This window comes from Saccopteryx bilineata, chromosome 2 (assembly GCF_036850765.1).
Source record: "Saccopteryx bilineata isolate mSacBil1 chromosome 2, mSacBil1_pri_phased_curated, whole genome shotgun sequence".
NCBI lineage: Eukaryota > Metazoa > Chordata > Mammalia > Chiroptera > Emballonuridae > Saccopteryx > Saccopteryx bilineata.
This window is the reverse complement of record NC_089491.1, coordinates 55423799-55439662: the sequence shown is the minus strand read 5'-3', so window position 1 is coordinate 55439662 and position 15864 is coordinate 55423799. Positions and strand designations below refer to the sequence as shown.

The window sequence follows — 15864 nt, the reverse complement described above, 5'->3', positions numbered from 1 at the left end:
CTTTTTTGGTCGTTCCTATCTTTTTTTCTAAAATAAAAGTAGTAGTAAACACATAGTAATTAATCAGTGAACCCTTACTTGTTGGATTGGTAACCTCTAAACTTAGTCTTAGAGGACATGGTGTGATATTAAACTCCAAGTCGTCTAGTTACCCAAGTAAATAAAGACTGAATTCTAAAGATTATTAAAATCAGTAGCTCCACATTCACATATTTGAGTAGACGAACCACAAAAGAGATGAGAATTTAGATAAATGTACTTAAATGTGGCCAGCTATGAAATATATATGGCATGGTACACCTTATCATTATGTGGAGGATAGCTAGATTTTGGTGTTAGATGTATGACAATGTCATAAAAAGTAAGAATATATTTGGTGGAAGGAAAAAAGCACTTTATGATATTGCCCACTGAAGCATTAAATGCTATGTTTAGGTGAAGAAGAGGAGGAGGACGAAGATAAATTACCTCGGAGAAAGAGCTTGAGACCTAACAGGAAACGGACCAGAGATGTTATTAGTGAGGATGACCCACCACCTGAACCGGAAGATGAAGAAACAAAGAAGGCTAGAGAAAAAGAGAGGAAGAAGAAGCTGAGGAGAGGAGCGTAAGTTCCTTCTGATCTACAACTGAAATGAATATTCATTTAAAAGCCCCTGATGCTGAAAGAGGGCCATTCCCTTTAGTACTCTCTGGCTTTAAAATTGGTAATTAAAACTAGTTTTAGAAAGAGAGGCTTCATCTGATGCTGCCATTTTATTCCACTTAGGTAAATGTATTTAAATATTAAAATAGAATTTACAAATGAGTATATATTAAAAATGGCCTAAGAGAAATTCCTTTATGAGGGATCTAAACTGTCATAGTTATTAACATATTATAATTAATTTAAATATTTTAAAGTAATCCATTAGTCATATGCATTATTATTGAAATAGAAAACTCCTAAACAATCACTTTATTTTTCTGAGCAAGGATTGGAAAACTATGGCTAATTCCAGCCCAAGGTCTAAGAATGGTTCTTATATTTTAGAAGAGTTATTAATAAAAAACAAACACAAATATGAGACAGAGCTGTATGTAGCACTCAAAGCCTAAAATATCAACTATTTGCCCCTTTACAGAAAAAAAAAATGTGTATGGGGCCCCTGTTGCAGAGGATTGGGGTTGTCATTTTTTTTTTAATGCAATTTCGATTTTTTAGTTCCACCAGGCCAACATTTTGCTGAGTGCCAACTTTGTATAGAATAATATATTAAATTCTATTTAGGAAAAATTGAAGAAAATTATTTTCTGGTCTTTGCTTTATAAAAACGTATAGATAGTAGACAGATTGGAAAAAAGTGTGTATTTAAAACAAATCTAATTAATAGAATTCCTAGGTTTCTTGGAAAGGATTTAAGAGAATATCTAACCCACTCTTGTCAATCCCAAATACATATAGGGTCATGGAGTCACCACAAGGTGATGAGATCTCCTCGCAAATACTTTTTTTTGTATTTTTCTGAAGCTGGAAACGGGGAGAGACAGTCAGACAGACTCCCGCATGCGCCCGACCGGGATCCACCCGGCATGCCCAGCAGGGGGCGATGCTCTGCCCCTCCGGGGCGTTGCTCCATTGCAACCAGAGCCACTCTAGCGCCTGGGGCAGAGGCCAAGGAGCCATCCCCAGCGCCCGGACCATCTTTGCTCCAATGGAGCCTCAGCTGCAGGAGGGGAAGAGAGAGACAGAGAGGAAGGAGAGGGTGAAGGGTGGAGAAGCAGATGGGCGCTTCTCCTGTGTGCCCTGGCCGGGAATCGAACCGGGGACTTCTGCACGCCTGGCCGACGCTCTACCACTGAGCCAACCAGCCAGGGCCTTCCTCCCAAATACTTTTAAGACTTTAAATGATGAGGAACTTCCTAAGATGTCCTTCCAAGGTGACATACTCCAGTGTTCAGTAATTAGCTATTATTTTCCTCCTGATAAATAACTATAATTAAATAGAACTGTATAAAAATTTTGTCAGGTAAAGAAGTTAGCATTAATAAATGGTGGTTCCTTTTAAAATAAAAGAATACCAAGGGAATGGGGATGTGGGGGAGGGGTTTGGGAGGGAGGGGAGTAAAGAGGAACAAATATACAGTCACCCCATTAAATTTAATTTTCTAAATAAAATTTTAAAAAGAGTAACCCTTCTTTATAATATTTTCATTAATTTATGTTTTTAGATCTTCTCCCTCCTCTTGTTCCTTCTCCTCTTTCTTTTTTTTCTCCTCCTTCCTAAGCTCCTTCTTGTTCTTCTTTCTTTGATAATCAAGATACCACCTGCTCTAAATTTGACTCTGGCATTTTTAAATTTGTATCATCTTTTAAAGCATCTTTATGCTTTGTACCTTTTAAAAATAAAAGACAGCATTCTTTTAAGTTCCATGTCTTATTATTACTTATTATTTAGTAGCATTTCCTATTAGCAAAACTTACGCATCTGACAGTAGTATTTCATTGAGAAAACATCACCAATACATATACGTGGGGGCAATTTGTGTTTAGAATTTGCCTTTTCTCTCCATTTATGAAAGATCCTTTTTAAAAAATTAGTTGGGTGAAAATTTCTCTGCTCTTTTGTTCTGCTTAAGGCCCTCATGTCAACTGCTCAACCTCTAGACATAGGACCATATAGATGAGCCAGTTCTTGGCCCCTGTAGCCTGAGAAAATCTCTTTCCTTTGACAGTGTCTGTCCTTAGCTGGTCTTACTATCATTCTAATTCTGAGAAATCCATTAGCCTCCCTACCTCCACATTCTTCCACAGGGTCAAACTTGGCTAAAATAAACTCTGTCCTCATAAGTTTTGCAAATTATGTTATTGCTGTCACAATTTATGCAACTATTTAAAATAGTATAAATCATTTGTGATGATTGATAGTTCTGCTCTCTGTAGAGTCCATTTTCTATTGCTTATTTTGAAGATAAGCATTTTAAAAAAATGTATTAGAAAATATATTTTGACTAATATTGGTAGGGAAATAAGAGCATATTTATTTTGGTTAATTAATTTATGGTCTTTAAAATTTAAATGTTCAAGTGGAACACCTTAGGGAATTTTCCTTGTGCTGACAAAACATTTGAAACCAACCAAGATCAAAGTTATAATGCTCTCTCTGGAGACAGTTAAAAAACACTGCCTTATGAGACATTTTGGAGTATTTCTAACAATATTACAGGCTTTTCCTGACCTAGTTTTAAGTGAATAATATGTTCATAGTAGTGAGAAATTCAACATACTGTGCTTCCTTTTTCCGAACAACTGTTGTTTAAATAAATCAAACTTAAGATAGAAAATCATTTCTGCACAAATTAGCCTTAAATTTTAGAAGATGAAGCATGTCTATGCTATATCTTTTTAATATGATTAGCCCTTTCTTTGAGTAGTTCTTAGGAATGCAATTTCCCTGTAATATTGATCAGTAGTACTTTAATTACCTGCATATTTGAAACTAACTTACCCAACAACAACTGTACCTTATAGCATAGCATGATCCACCTGCAGCCATTAACAACAAAAACTTTAAAAATGTACCAGTCTGGGACCATTTATGATAGGAAAAATGTCTTTCCATACCATACTAATCTTGGAAGACATTGTGATATTTTGTGTACTTTAAGCACTGGGTTAATGTGATAACCCTAGCCAAATTAATTCTGTATATAAACATTTATTCAATACGTATTTACCTAGATTCACTTCTGTGGAGGTAATTTACTAATGTCTTTGGAATACATGGATATGAATATGCAGTTGTGATCCTGGCTGGTTGCTCAGTGGATAGAACATTGGCCCTGTGTATGGACTTCTTGGGTTCAATTCCCAGTCAGGACACACAGGAGAAGTGACCATCTGCTTCTCCCTGCTTCTCTCTCCCCCTTCTCTTCCACAATCAGTAGCTTGGATTGGTTCAAACATGGCCCTGGGCATGGAGGATATCTCCCTTAGAGTGCATCATTCCTAGGCACTAAAAATAGTTTGGTACTCAAACATTGGCCCCAGATGGAGTTGCCTTGTAAGACATTTTGGGTGGAACCTGGTCTAGGTGCACACGGGAGTTTGCCTTGCTATCTCTTCTTCTACGACAAACCAACTCACATATTATTTTAATTGACAAATTAAAAAAAAAAGCACATTGTGGCAATGGATGTACTAAAAAAAGAAACTGCAAGTATTTTGTCACCATAAAATTTTATGTAATACACTTCAAGTTACTAAAAGAAACATCTTGGCCCTGGCTGGGTTACTCAGTGGGTAGAGTGCCATCCCTGTGTGCCAAGGTCATGGGTTTGATCCCTGGTCAGGGTACATATAAAAAGCAATGAATGAATGCATGACTAAATGGAACAACTAAGTGGAACAACAATGAGTTGATGCTTCTCTCTCTCTCTCTCTCTCTCTCTCTCTCTCTTTGCCCCTTTCCTTTTCTCTAGCCCTCAAATCAATGGAAAAATTAAACAAACAAAAAGCTCAGAAATAACCTAATGGCAATCAGGATTGTATTTTAGTAGAGTGTACTTTTATAGTCCTCTTGAGTCAGGATTACTATTCTAAGCAAAATATCTGAATTAGTCAACAAACCACATTGTCAACAGGAAGTTATTTTGGAGATGTAGTATGATTTTTTGTTTCAGTAATCATGGCATGATTAAACCTATGAACTGATCGGAAAGAGAGGAGATTGCAGCCATTTTATAGGGTGGGTTGTAAAACTATGGATATGTCCTTCTGTTTCTTAGATGGAATTTTCAAAAAACAGCTTTTGCTATAATTCTACTGCATTTACTGAGAAGCTTAGTTAACAGCAAAATATGCTTCTGAGTCAGATCACAATGTCTTTGTGGGGTCTAGTTAATTGAACTGAAAACATTTAACAAAGGAACTGCTTAGTAAAGAATAAATAATTGTTAACTAGGACTAGGTTACTGGAAAAGTGAAAAGAGAACACTAAGATAACATGGGAATAGCAAATGTAGGAAACAGCTACCACCCAAGAGCTAGAGGAACAATGGAAATAGATTGAAATTAAAATTTAGGACCATGGAGAAGGGATCTACAGAGCTGAAACCACTGCAAAAGGGATAATACTCAAATGGTAAATCTCATTCTGCTAGAGTTAGAAAAGCTGTCAAACTAGAATCACCTGCAGCTGTGGAAATGCCCTTGGGAGAAGAAGCCTTGCGAAGGAGGAAGCATCACGCCAAGAAGCAAACAGAAACCAATGACCAAGTTCCTTCTTAGTATCAATCTGTACGCAACCTAATTGAGCCAGCTGACAAAGCAGAAATGTGACCTAGAATCCCAGCCCCAGTATTGCAAAAGGCGAGTTTGAACCTGAGTGACAGAAGGTTAAAAACGGAAACAATCTATTAAAAAATTGATCTCTACAATATGGCATTATATACCTCGATTTAAAATTATGTTGCTCATGTTTTGATTTTATTTTCTTTGAGTTCTGGACCCTATAATACTTTTGCAATGCTAGGAACACAGAAGAGAAAAGGCATATGTCATTTGCTCAGTAAGAAACTAAATTCCCTTGAAAGCCTCTTCAAAGAATTTATTTCCACCAAATATAATTCAACTTGAATTTTATCGGTTGAAATTTTGAGCTTAATTAAAAGATTAAGTTAGTCTTGAAAAACAAATTTTATTTTTCCCTATTTAAATTTTTCTCTATTATTCTTGATTCAGAGCTAACTTAAAAAAATTAAGGACATGTCAAAGATATTTTTACCTCTAATTTACTATCCTTACTGAAAAATAAAGTTTAAAAATGAAATGTAGAATTGGTGGGGGAATGTGTACAAGGGAAAAAAGAAGAGAGAAAATAATCTTGAGAGATCTATAATTATTCTAAGAGTTTGAGGATGTGGACTATATCTATAAGGACAGCTTAGTTTCAGGACATCAGAATGTAAATACTATTCTTTACAGTTATAATAATTCCAGAAATCATGTGCATCCGTGCTCAGGTGCAAGCTTCAATGCTTATGACTCTCACATTCACAATGTACAGCCCAGTTACTACACGCTGAGTTTCTGATATCATTTTTCTTTAAGTTTGAAAGTGAAGTAAAACATAACTTTATTGAGGTTTATTTTTCTTTTAAAGGGATGAGGATGATGAAATTGATGAAGAGGAATTGGAAAGATTGAAGGCAGAGTTGGATGAGCAAAGACAAATGATTGCTAATGTCAAATGCAAACCTTGGAAAATGGAGAAGAAAATTGAAGTTCTCAAGTATGATGTCACTTTTCATAATTAGAAATGCTTTCCTTGATAATGATTTCCTAAATCCTCTGTGTATTACCTATATTTAGCATATAACACTATATATAATATACTATATATATAATGCTTATGATTATATATACATATATTATATGTCATATATCATATCACTAAAGAGACTAGGCTAATAATTACTAATTTAAAACTATAAGTACATTTATTGTTTGGAGTCTTATAATCCTTTTGGTCACCTATAATCATTTATTTCTTGAGTTTCCTCAGTTTAATACATTTATTACTATCTCTCTGAAAATGGTATATTTGAATTTACAAGTTTGTGTGGATTGCAGACTCTTGTTTCTCTATAGAGAGTCCCAGCCTCAAATGACACATTCACATGACAGCTCTCTTTAAAGTGCAGGGAGGATGCTAAGCCAACAGAACAATATATGTGATTCTAATTAAGGGTTATGTTAATAACTCTTCCCTGGTTACATGTCAGTAACCCGATTTTACTCTTATGGTGAATACTGTTGAGAGTGCTAACACTCTCAGAGGAACACAGATTTCTACATTTCTGATATTAAAAGTCAAACAGTTATCCTTTTCTGGAGGGTGGAAGTGGATCCACCTCTGAGGATCACATTATACTTCCTGGCCCTGGCAGCTGGGGCGGCAGGGTGTGTGAAAAGGGCCTGCGTCAGTGATAACAGTCATGTTTCATGAAAGTATGCTACAGATTGCATTTTTTCCACACAACCATTTTTAAAAATAGCAGTGCATTTCCAGAGTTATCCCTCTATAAACCTGTTTAACTTATAATGTGAAATATTGTAACATATATAATAATGTGATAATTATAGTATTATTGTCCCTGATGATGAAAAGAGAACTGAAGGAGCTACCAGAGTAACTCACTTCTAGTGTTGGCTCTGAAAAAGCTTGTGTGTTATTTAAGGAAATTGCTTAACCTCCTGGGACCTCACTTGACTCATTTAAAATAAGGTATTCTAGATCTACTCTATGAGGTGGGAACCTAGTTATCATTTATAATGGTATTGTTTTGTTTTGTGGAGAAAGGTTTTTCATATTTCGAACAATGGTTTTCCCAGCACACTTCTGCATCACACAATTGCTGCTGGGAAGTGCTGTGTACACGCATGTACACAAGCCATGAAGGAAGGCAAAGGCTGGCAAAATTCCCGGTTCCATGGAGCTAACTAATATGTGTGCGTGTGCATATGTGTGATCATGCACACATGTGCGCTTGTGTGTGTTAAAAGTTTTCATCCAGTGAAGTGATAATGATGCCAAGTGATAGGTTAAAAATATCTTTACTTGGCAAAATAGAAGTTGGCAACCTTATGTTGGCTCCCAAAATATATTTTGGAATATTACTGGCCATGAAATTCCCAAACCTGGGAACCACAGGTAACTGCATAAAAAGTCACAAAATTGGAAAGTGATAAAATTGTGAACTCCTAAAGCATGTTATGAAATTGAGTAGGAATGCCAAAGAGTACCTTCTCCCTCTGCACTTGCACGGAGGTGCTGAAATACATCTCCCAGTCTCCCTTGCCCATATTCCCCATGTAAGGCAGTGGAGCAGGCATGGGCTTCAACCTTCTTGAATTTCAGATCTTCCATTTACTAGCTGTGCAATTTTAAATAAATTATGTAGTTTATTGACACCAAGTTCCTTATGAAATTATACAAATTCACAGGATTATGAGAATCATTAAGTGAGATAATTTATGTAACACATTTAGCATGGTACCACAACATAGCACATAGCTAGGAAATACAAGTTGCAGTAATACTTTCACCTCAGGACAGACTTGATGTTGCCTGATTTTCTGCAGTGTAACAGGAGAGACTGAGAGAGTGTGTGCCTGGCAGACCCAGTGGGGAGCAGTCCACAGGTACCCCAGGACCCTTGGGGGATGATGACACAGTATTTGCAGTCTGGATGAGCAATAAGATTTACTCCCCAACAAAAGAAGTAGGTTATCTTGGCAATTTCACAGAATCCAGGGCTAAATCGTTCTGGAGATTTTCAAAATGTATCCTTAGGGTGATCTCGTGGCAGATTCTGGTCTTGAGTCCAGGGATTAAGACATTTTTAAAAGTGGGAAAAGAGAAGGATTGGGATGAGAGAAAGGCCAACACGGGCCTTATTACTAGCTCAGATGTTCAAAATGGGAAGTCCACAGCTGAATCTACACTGTAAGAGGTTTTTATTTGGCTCACATGTTTTTTGTTTCTTTTTCCTTTGTTATTATTCTTTTTATTGTGGTAATATACAAGATACACACACATTGAATTTACCATTTATTCATTTTGTATATTTTAAACAATCATTTTTTCTTGGTTGTCAAATTTTTAAAAGTGGAAAATTTCCGCCCTGGCCAATTGGCTCAGTGGTAGAGCATCGGCCTGGTGTACAGGAGTCCCAGGTTCAATTCCCAGCCAGGGCACACAGGAGAAGCACCCATCTGCTTCTCCACCCCTCCCCCTCTCCTTTCTCTCTGTCTCTCTCTTCCCGTCCTGCAGCCGACGCTCCACTGGAGCAAAGTTTGCCCGGGCGCTGAGGATGGCTCCGTGGCCTCTGCCTCAGGAGCTAGAATGGCTCTGGTTGCAACAGAGCGACGCCCCAGATGGGCAGAGCATTGCCCCCTAGTGGGTGTGCTGGGTGGATCCTGGTCAGGTGCATGCGGGAGTCTGTCCCCATTTCCAACTTCAGAAAAGAAAAAAAAAGTGGGAAATTTCAAATTTACAAAATCCAGATGTCCAGCTTCTCATGGAAAAATGGAAGGTCTGCTCCCACATTGCTACATGAAAATAACAGCTGGTGCTATGCAGTAGCTTTCCCCTATTAACAGGACATTCACTCTTCAGTGCACACAGTCCCCAGACAAGCCACACCACTGTTCATGCTCCTTGGCTGGACCTAGTATGCATTGGCGGTCACTGCCTCCTACCTGTGCAGCTGTGCAGTAAGTTAGGCATGTTGCCAAGGCAGCAATTCAGAACATCAAAGTTTTGCAGAATGGAAGCACAAATATCGGCCCAGAGAAGAAACAACTGTTGCTTCTCTCCTGTTGGCAATGCTCACTGTCTTGTGCTAACTCTCCATGACCAGACGTGGCTCCTGCTTTGTGGCTTTGCAATGCTTAGCACAGCTGGTGCCAATTGCCACGATCAGCCTGGTTCTCTTTGTTTCAACCTCTGTGATGAAGTTGTTGGTACTATGGTGCCTGACCTGTCTCTCCCTGGAGGTTTTTAAATGTTGTTTTGACTTTGTCCCCCATGGATTTTATTCACATTATTCGACCAAATCGTCAACAATTCATAGAACATGTAAGTACAGGTTTCTCCACCCTGATGTTACTAAAATATGGGAGTCAGGCAGCTTTTCTCCCTCCCTTTATATCTTTCAGGGGCATCTAACACTGAGACAGTGTTACTAAGGTTTATGTTATTCCCAGAATTGGCCTCTGGCCTCCACTTCTGGCTAAATCTATGGAATCCAATGATCTAGGCTCACTCAACTGGGGCAGATTTTTTTTTTTTTTTTTTATAATTTTATTTTTTTAATGGGGTGACATCAATAAATCAGGATACATATATTCAAAGATAACAAGTCCAGGTTACCTTGTCGTTCAATTATGTTGCATACCCACCACCCAAAGTCAGATTGTCCTCTGTCACCTTCTATCTTGTTTTCTTTGTGCCCCTCCCCACCCCCTATCCCTCTCCCATTCCCCCCTCCCCCCCGTAACCACCACACTCTTGTCAATGTCTGTTAGTTTCAGTATTATGTCCCACCTACGTATGGAATAATACAGTTCCTGGTTTTTTCTGATTTACTTATTTCGCTTCGTATCATGTTATCAAGATCCCACCATTTTGCTGTAAATGTTCCGATGTCATCATTTCTTATGGCTGAGTAGTATTCCATAGTGTATATGTGCCACATCTTCTTTATCCAGTCATCTGTTGATGGGCTTTTTGGTTGTTTCCATGTCCTGGCCACTGTGAACAATGCTGCAATAAACATGGGGCTGCATGTGTCTTTACGTATCAATGTTTCTGAGTTTTGGGGATATATACCCAGTAGAGGGATTGCTGGGTCATCAGGTAGTTCTATTTTCAGTTTTTTGAGGAACCACCATACTTTCTTCCATAATGGTTGTACTACTTTACATTCCCACCAACAGTGTATGAGGGTTCCTTTTTCTCCACAGCCTCTCCAACATTTGCTATTACCTGACTTGCTAATAACAGCTAATCGAACAGGTGTGAGGTGGTATCTCATTGCCGTTTTGATTTGCATTTCTCTAATAGCTAAAGAAGATGAGCATCTTTTCATATATCTGTTGGCCATTTGTATTTCTTCCTGGGAGAAGTGTCTATTCATATCCTCTTCCCATTTTTTTATTGGATTGTTTGTTTGTTTGTTGTTGAGTTTTATGAGTTCTTTGTATATTTTGGATATTAGGCCCTTATCTGAGCTGTTGTTTGAAAATATCATTTCCCATTTAGTTGGCTGTCTGTTTATTTTGTTATCAGTTTCTCTTGCTGAGCAAAAACTTCTTAGTCTGATGTAGTCCCATTCATTAATTTTTGCCTTCACTTCTCTTGCCTGTGGAGTCAAATTCATAAAATGCTCTTTAAAACCCAGGTCCATGATTGAGTTCCTATGTCTTCTTCTATGTACTTAATTGTTTCAGGTCTTATGTTTAGATCTTTGATCCATTTTGAGTTAATTTTTGTACAGGGAGAGAGACTGTAGTCCAGTTTCATTCTTTTGCATGTGGCTTTCCAGTTTTCCCAGCACCATTTATTGAAGAGGCTTTCTTTTCTCCATTGTGTGTTGTTGGCCCCTTTATCAAAAATTATTTGACTATATATATGTGGTTTTATTTCTGGACTTTCTATTCTGTTCCATTGGTCTGAGTGTCTATTTTTCTGCCAATACCATGCTGTTTTGATGGTCGTGGCCCTATAATATAGTTTGAAGTCAGGTATTGTTATGCCCCCAGCTTCATTCTTTTTCTTTAGGATTGCTTTGGCTATTCGGGGTTTTTTATAGTTCCATATAAATCTGATGATTTTTTGCTCTATTTCTTTAAAAAACGTCATTGGAAGTTTGATGGGAATTGCATTAAATTTGTATATTGCTTTGGGTAATATAGCCATCTTGATTATATTTATTCTTCCTAGCCAAGAACAAGGTATATTCTTCCATCTCATTATATCTTTTTCGATTTCCCTTAACAATGGTTTATAGTTTTCATTATATAAGTCCTTTACATTCTTTGTTATGTTTATTCCTAAGTATTTTATTTTTTTTGTTGCAATCGTGAAGGGGATTATTCTTTTGAGTTCCTTCTCAGTTGTTTCATTGTTGGCATATAGAAAGGCTATTGACTTCTGTATGTTAATTTTGTATCCTGCGACCTTACTGTATTGGCTTATTGTTTCTAGTAGTCTTTTTGTGGATTCTTTGGGGTTTTCGATATATAGGATCATATCATCTGCAAAAAGTGATACCTTTACTTCTTCTTTTCTGATATGGATGCCTTTTATTTCTTTGTCTTGTCTGATTGCTGTGGCGAGAACCTCTAGTACCATATTAAATAAGAGTGGAGAGAGTGGACAACCCTGTCTTGTTCCTGATTTAAGGGGGAAAGCCTTCAGTTTAGTGCCATTTAATATGATGTTAGCTGATGGTTTATCATATATGGCCTTTATCATGTTGAGATATTTTCCTTCTATACCCATTTTGTTGAGAGTCTTAAACATAAAATTGTGTTGTATTTTATCGAAAGCCTTTTCTGCATCTATTGATAAGATCATGTGGTTTTTGTTCTTTGTTTTGTTGATATGGTGTATTACATTAACCGTTTTACGTATGTTGAACCATCCTTGAGATTCTGGGATGAATCCCACTTGATCATGATGTATTATTTTTTTAATATGTTGTTGTATTCGATTTGCTAGTATTTTGTTTAGTATTTTAGCATCTGTATTCATTAGAGATATTGGTCTGTAGTTTTCTTTTTTTGTGCCATCCTTGCCTGGTTTTGGGATGAGGGTTATGTTGGCCTCATAAAATGTGTTTGGAAGTATTGCTTCTTCTTCAATTTTTTGGAAGACTTTGAGTAGAATAGGAACCAAGTCTTCTTTGAATGTTTGATAAAATTCGCTGGTATAGCCGTCAGGGCCTGGACTTTTATTTTTGTGGAGGTTTTTAATGGTTTTTTCTATTTCTTCTCTACTGATAGGTCTGTTTAGGCTTTCTGCTGCTTCTTGACTCAGTCTAGGAAGGTTGTATTGTTCTAGGAATTTATCCATTTCTTCTAGGTTGTTGAATTTAGTGGCATAAAGTTTTTCATAGTATTCTACAATAATTCTTTGTATATCTACAGTGTCCGTGGTGATTTCTCCTCTTTCATTTTGGATTTTGTTTATATGAGTTCTTTCTCTTTTTTCCTTGGTAAGTCTTGCCAAGGGTTTGTCAATTTTGTTGATCTTTTCAAAGAATCAGCTCCTTGTTCTATTAATTTTTTCTATAGTTTTTCTGTTCTCTAATTCATTTATTTCTGCTCTGATTTTTATTATTTCCTTTCTTCAGCTGGTTTTGGGTTGTCTTTGTTCTTCTTTTTCTAGTTCCTTAAGGTGGGAAGTTAAGTGGTTCACTTGGGCTCTCTCTTGTTTGTTCATATATGCCTGAAGCGATATGAACTTCCCTCTTATCACTGCTTTTGCTGCATCCCATAGATTCTGATATGTCGTATTGTCATTTTCATTAGTCTGTATATATCTTTTGATCTCTGCACTTATTTCTTCTTTGACCCATTCATTTTTTAAAAGTATGTTGTTTAGTTTCCACATTTTTGTGGGATTTTTTTCCTCTTTTTTGCAGTTGAATTCTAGTTTCAAGGCTTTATGATCAGAAAATATGCTTGGTACAACTTCAATTTTTCTGAATTTGCTGATGTTGTTTTTGTGGCCCAACATATGGTCAATTCTTGAGAATGATCCATGTACACTGGAGAAAAATGTATACTCAGTCACTTTGGGATGAAATGTCCTGTAGATGTCTATCATATCCAGGTGCTCTAGTGTTTTGTTTAAGGCCACTATGTCTTTGTTGATTCTCTGTTTGGATGACCGATCTAGTGCCGTCAGCGGTGTATTGAGGTCTCCAAGTATGATTGTATTTTTGTCAGCTTTTGTTTTAAGATCAATAAGTAGCTGTCTTATATATTTTGGTGCTCCTTGGTTTGGTGCATATATATTAAGAATTGTTATGTCTTCTTGATTCAGTGTCCCCTTAGCCATTATGGAATGGCCATTTTTGTCTCTGAGTACTTTTCCTGTCTTGTAGTCAGCATTATCCGATATGAGTATTGCTACACCTGCTTTTTTTTGGATGTTATTTGCTTGGAGTATTGTTTTCCAGCCTTTCACTTTGAATTTGTTTTTATCCTTGTTACTTAGATGAGTTTCCTGTAGGCAGCATACAGTTGGATTTTCTTTTTTAATACATTCTGCTACTCTGTGCCTTTTTATTGGTGAGTTTAATCCGTTTACATTTAGTGTAATTATTGATACTTGTGAGTTCCCTATTGCCATTTTATATCTTGCTTTCTGTTAGTTTTGTGTCTTGTTTGATCCTTCTCTTTCGTTTTTCTATCTTTTGTTTTTATTTGGTTGTATTCCATACATCTTTCCTCTGTTGCTATCTTTTTTATCTCATGTGCTTCTGTGGTGGTTTTTTCAATGGTGGTTACCTTTGAGTAATGAAAAGGGTCCCTACCCTGTTCATTGTAGCGAACTATTTTGTGAGTACTTTTGCACTCCATCGTCCTTTGCTACTGTTAATCTCCATCTTCTCCCCCTCTTTCTTTTTGTTGTTGTCACAGTTTAAATTTGGTTTTATTGTGTTCTTCTTGGAGCTTTTACTTGTGGCTCTGTTTTTTTTTGTTCTTTGTATCTGATTGGAGAACCCCCTTTAGTAATTCCTGGAGTGGGGGTTTTCTGATGATAAATTTCCTCATCTTTTCTGTATCTGTGAATGTTTTTATTTCTCTTTCGTATTTGAAGGATAGCTTTGATGGGTATAGTATTCGTGGCTGAAAGTTCCTCTCTTTCAGGACTTTAAATATTGGGGTCCACTCTCTTCTAGCTTGTAGAGTTTCTGCTGAGAAATCTGATGATAATCTAATGGGCCTTCCTTTATATGTTGTATTCTTCTTTTCCCTGGCTGCCTTGAGAATTTTTTCTTTGCTGTTGGTTTGTGTCAATTTCATTATGATATGCCTTGGAGTAGGTTTGTTGGGGTTAAGAAAACTTGGAGTTCTGTTTGCTTCTTGAACTTGAGGCTTTAGTTCTTACCACAGGCTTGGGAAGTTCTCATCTATTATTTGTTTGAGTATGTTCTCCATTCCATTTTCTCTCTCTTCTCCCTCTGATATACCTATTATTCTTATGTTATTCTTTTTGATGGAGTCAGATAATTCTTGTAGGGCTATCTCATTTTTTTTCATTTTTGAGTCTCTTTCTTCTTCTCTCTGTTGTGCCTCAAGTTGCTTGTCTTCTATTTCACTAATCCTCTCTTCTACCTGACCTGTTCTATTAGCTAAGCTTGTTACTTCGTTTTTCAGCTCGTGAATTGAGTTTTTCATCTCTGTTTGATTTGTTTTTATAGTTTCAATTTCCTTGGACATATATTCTTTGTGTTCATTGAGTTGTTTTCTGAGCTCCCTATATTGCCTTTCTGTGTTTTCTTGTATATCTCGGAGGATTTTTAGGATTTCTATCTTGAATTCTCTGTCATTTAGCTCCAAGGTTTCCAATATATTAAATTTTTTCTCCATAGATTTTTCCTCATCTAGCTGTGTTACCTCTCTTTCTTTTGTATCCATGATATTCGATTTTCTCTTCCTTAATGGCATCTGAGGGTGGTTTTGTTGATAGTATTAATGAGATTTAATAAAGAATAAAAAGTTAAAAAAAATAAAAAAAAATAAAAAATCGAAAAGAGTTGTTTTTTTTAAAAAAAAATTAATAATGAAATAAAGAAAAATAAAATAAAATAAAAATTTTTAAAAAAAGGAAATTATTCCCCCCCTCCTTTTTTCCTCTCCTCTCCTCTCCCCTCTTTCTTGAGAAAATCTTGTGGTGGAATGTGAGTTATAACAAACAATGCCTGTGATGGAGGGCCTGAATTGGGGAAAAGTAATAAAGGGGCAAAAAAGAAAAAAAGAAAAAAAAAAAGAAAAAAGAAAAAAAAAAGAGCGTATGGACCCACACAAAGCAAATAAGGAAAAAATTTGGGTCAAGAATAAAATGATTTGCTTTTAGGTGTTGGTTGTCTAAGAGTTATGATGAGAGGAATAAGAGGAAAATGGAAAAATGGGGGGACAAATTAAAAACTTACTATTGTATTTAGTGGAACAAGAACTAGATAATATGGAGAGCCAGGGATGGGAGCACTGCTAGTGAGTTAAAAAGGTGAAGTAAAAACCCCCCAAAATGCCACAAACATAGGTTTGAGTCCCAGATAAGATAATTTGTTTGTTATTGAGGT

The 15864-nt window shown here is 36.6% G+C and overlaps 1 protein-coding gene across 1 annotated transcript in view; it reads left to right on the top strand.

Moving 5' to 3' along the window:
* The window catches only part of TMC1 (transmembrane channel like 1), a 159995-nt gene that overhangs the window by 58304 nt on the left and 85827 nt on the right, over nucleotides 1–15864 (top strand). The window contains exons 4-5 of the mRNA XM_066254352.1: nucleotides 436–607; nucleotides 6144–6272. Coding sequence (XP_066110449.1) covers nucleotides 436–607; nucleotides 6144–6272 — 301 coding nt within the window. The remainder of the gene's footprint in view (nucleotides 1–435; nucleotides 608–6143; nucleotides 6273–15864) is intronic.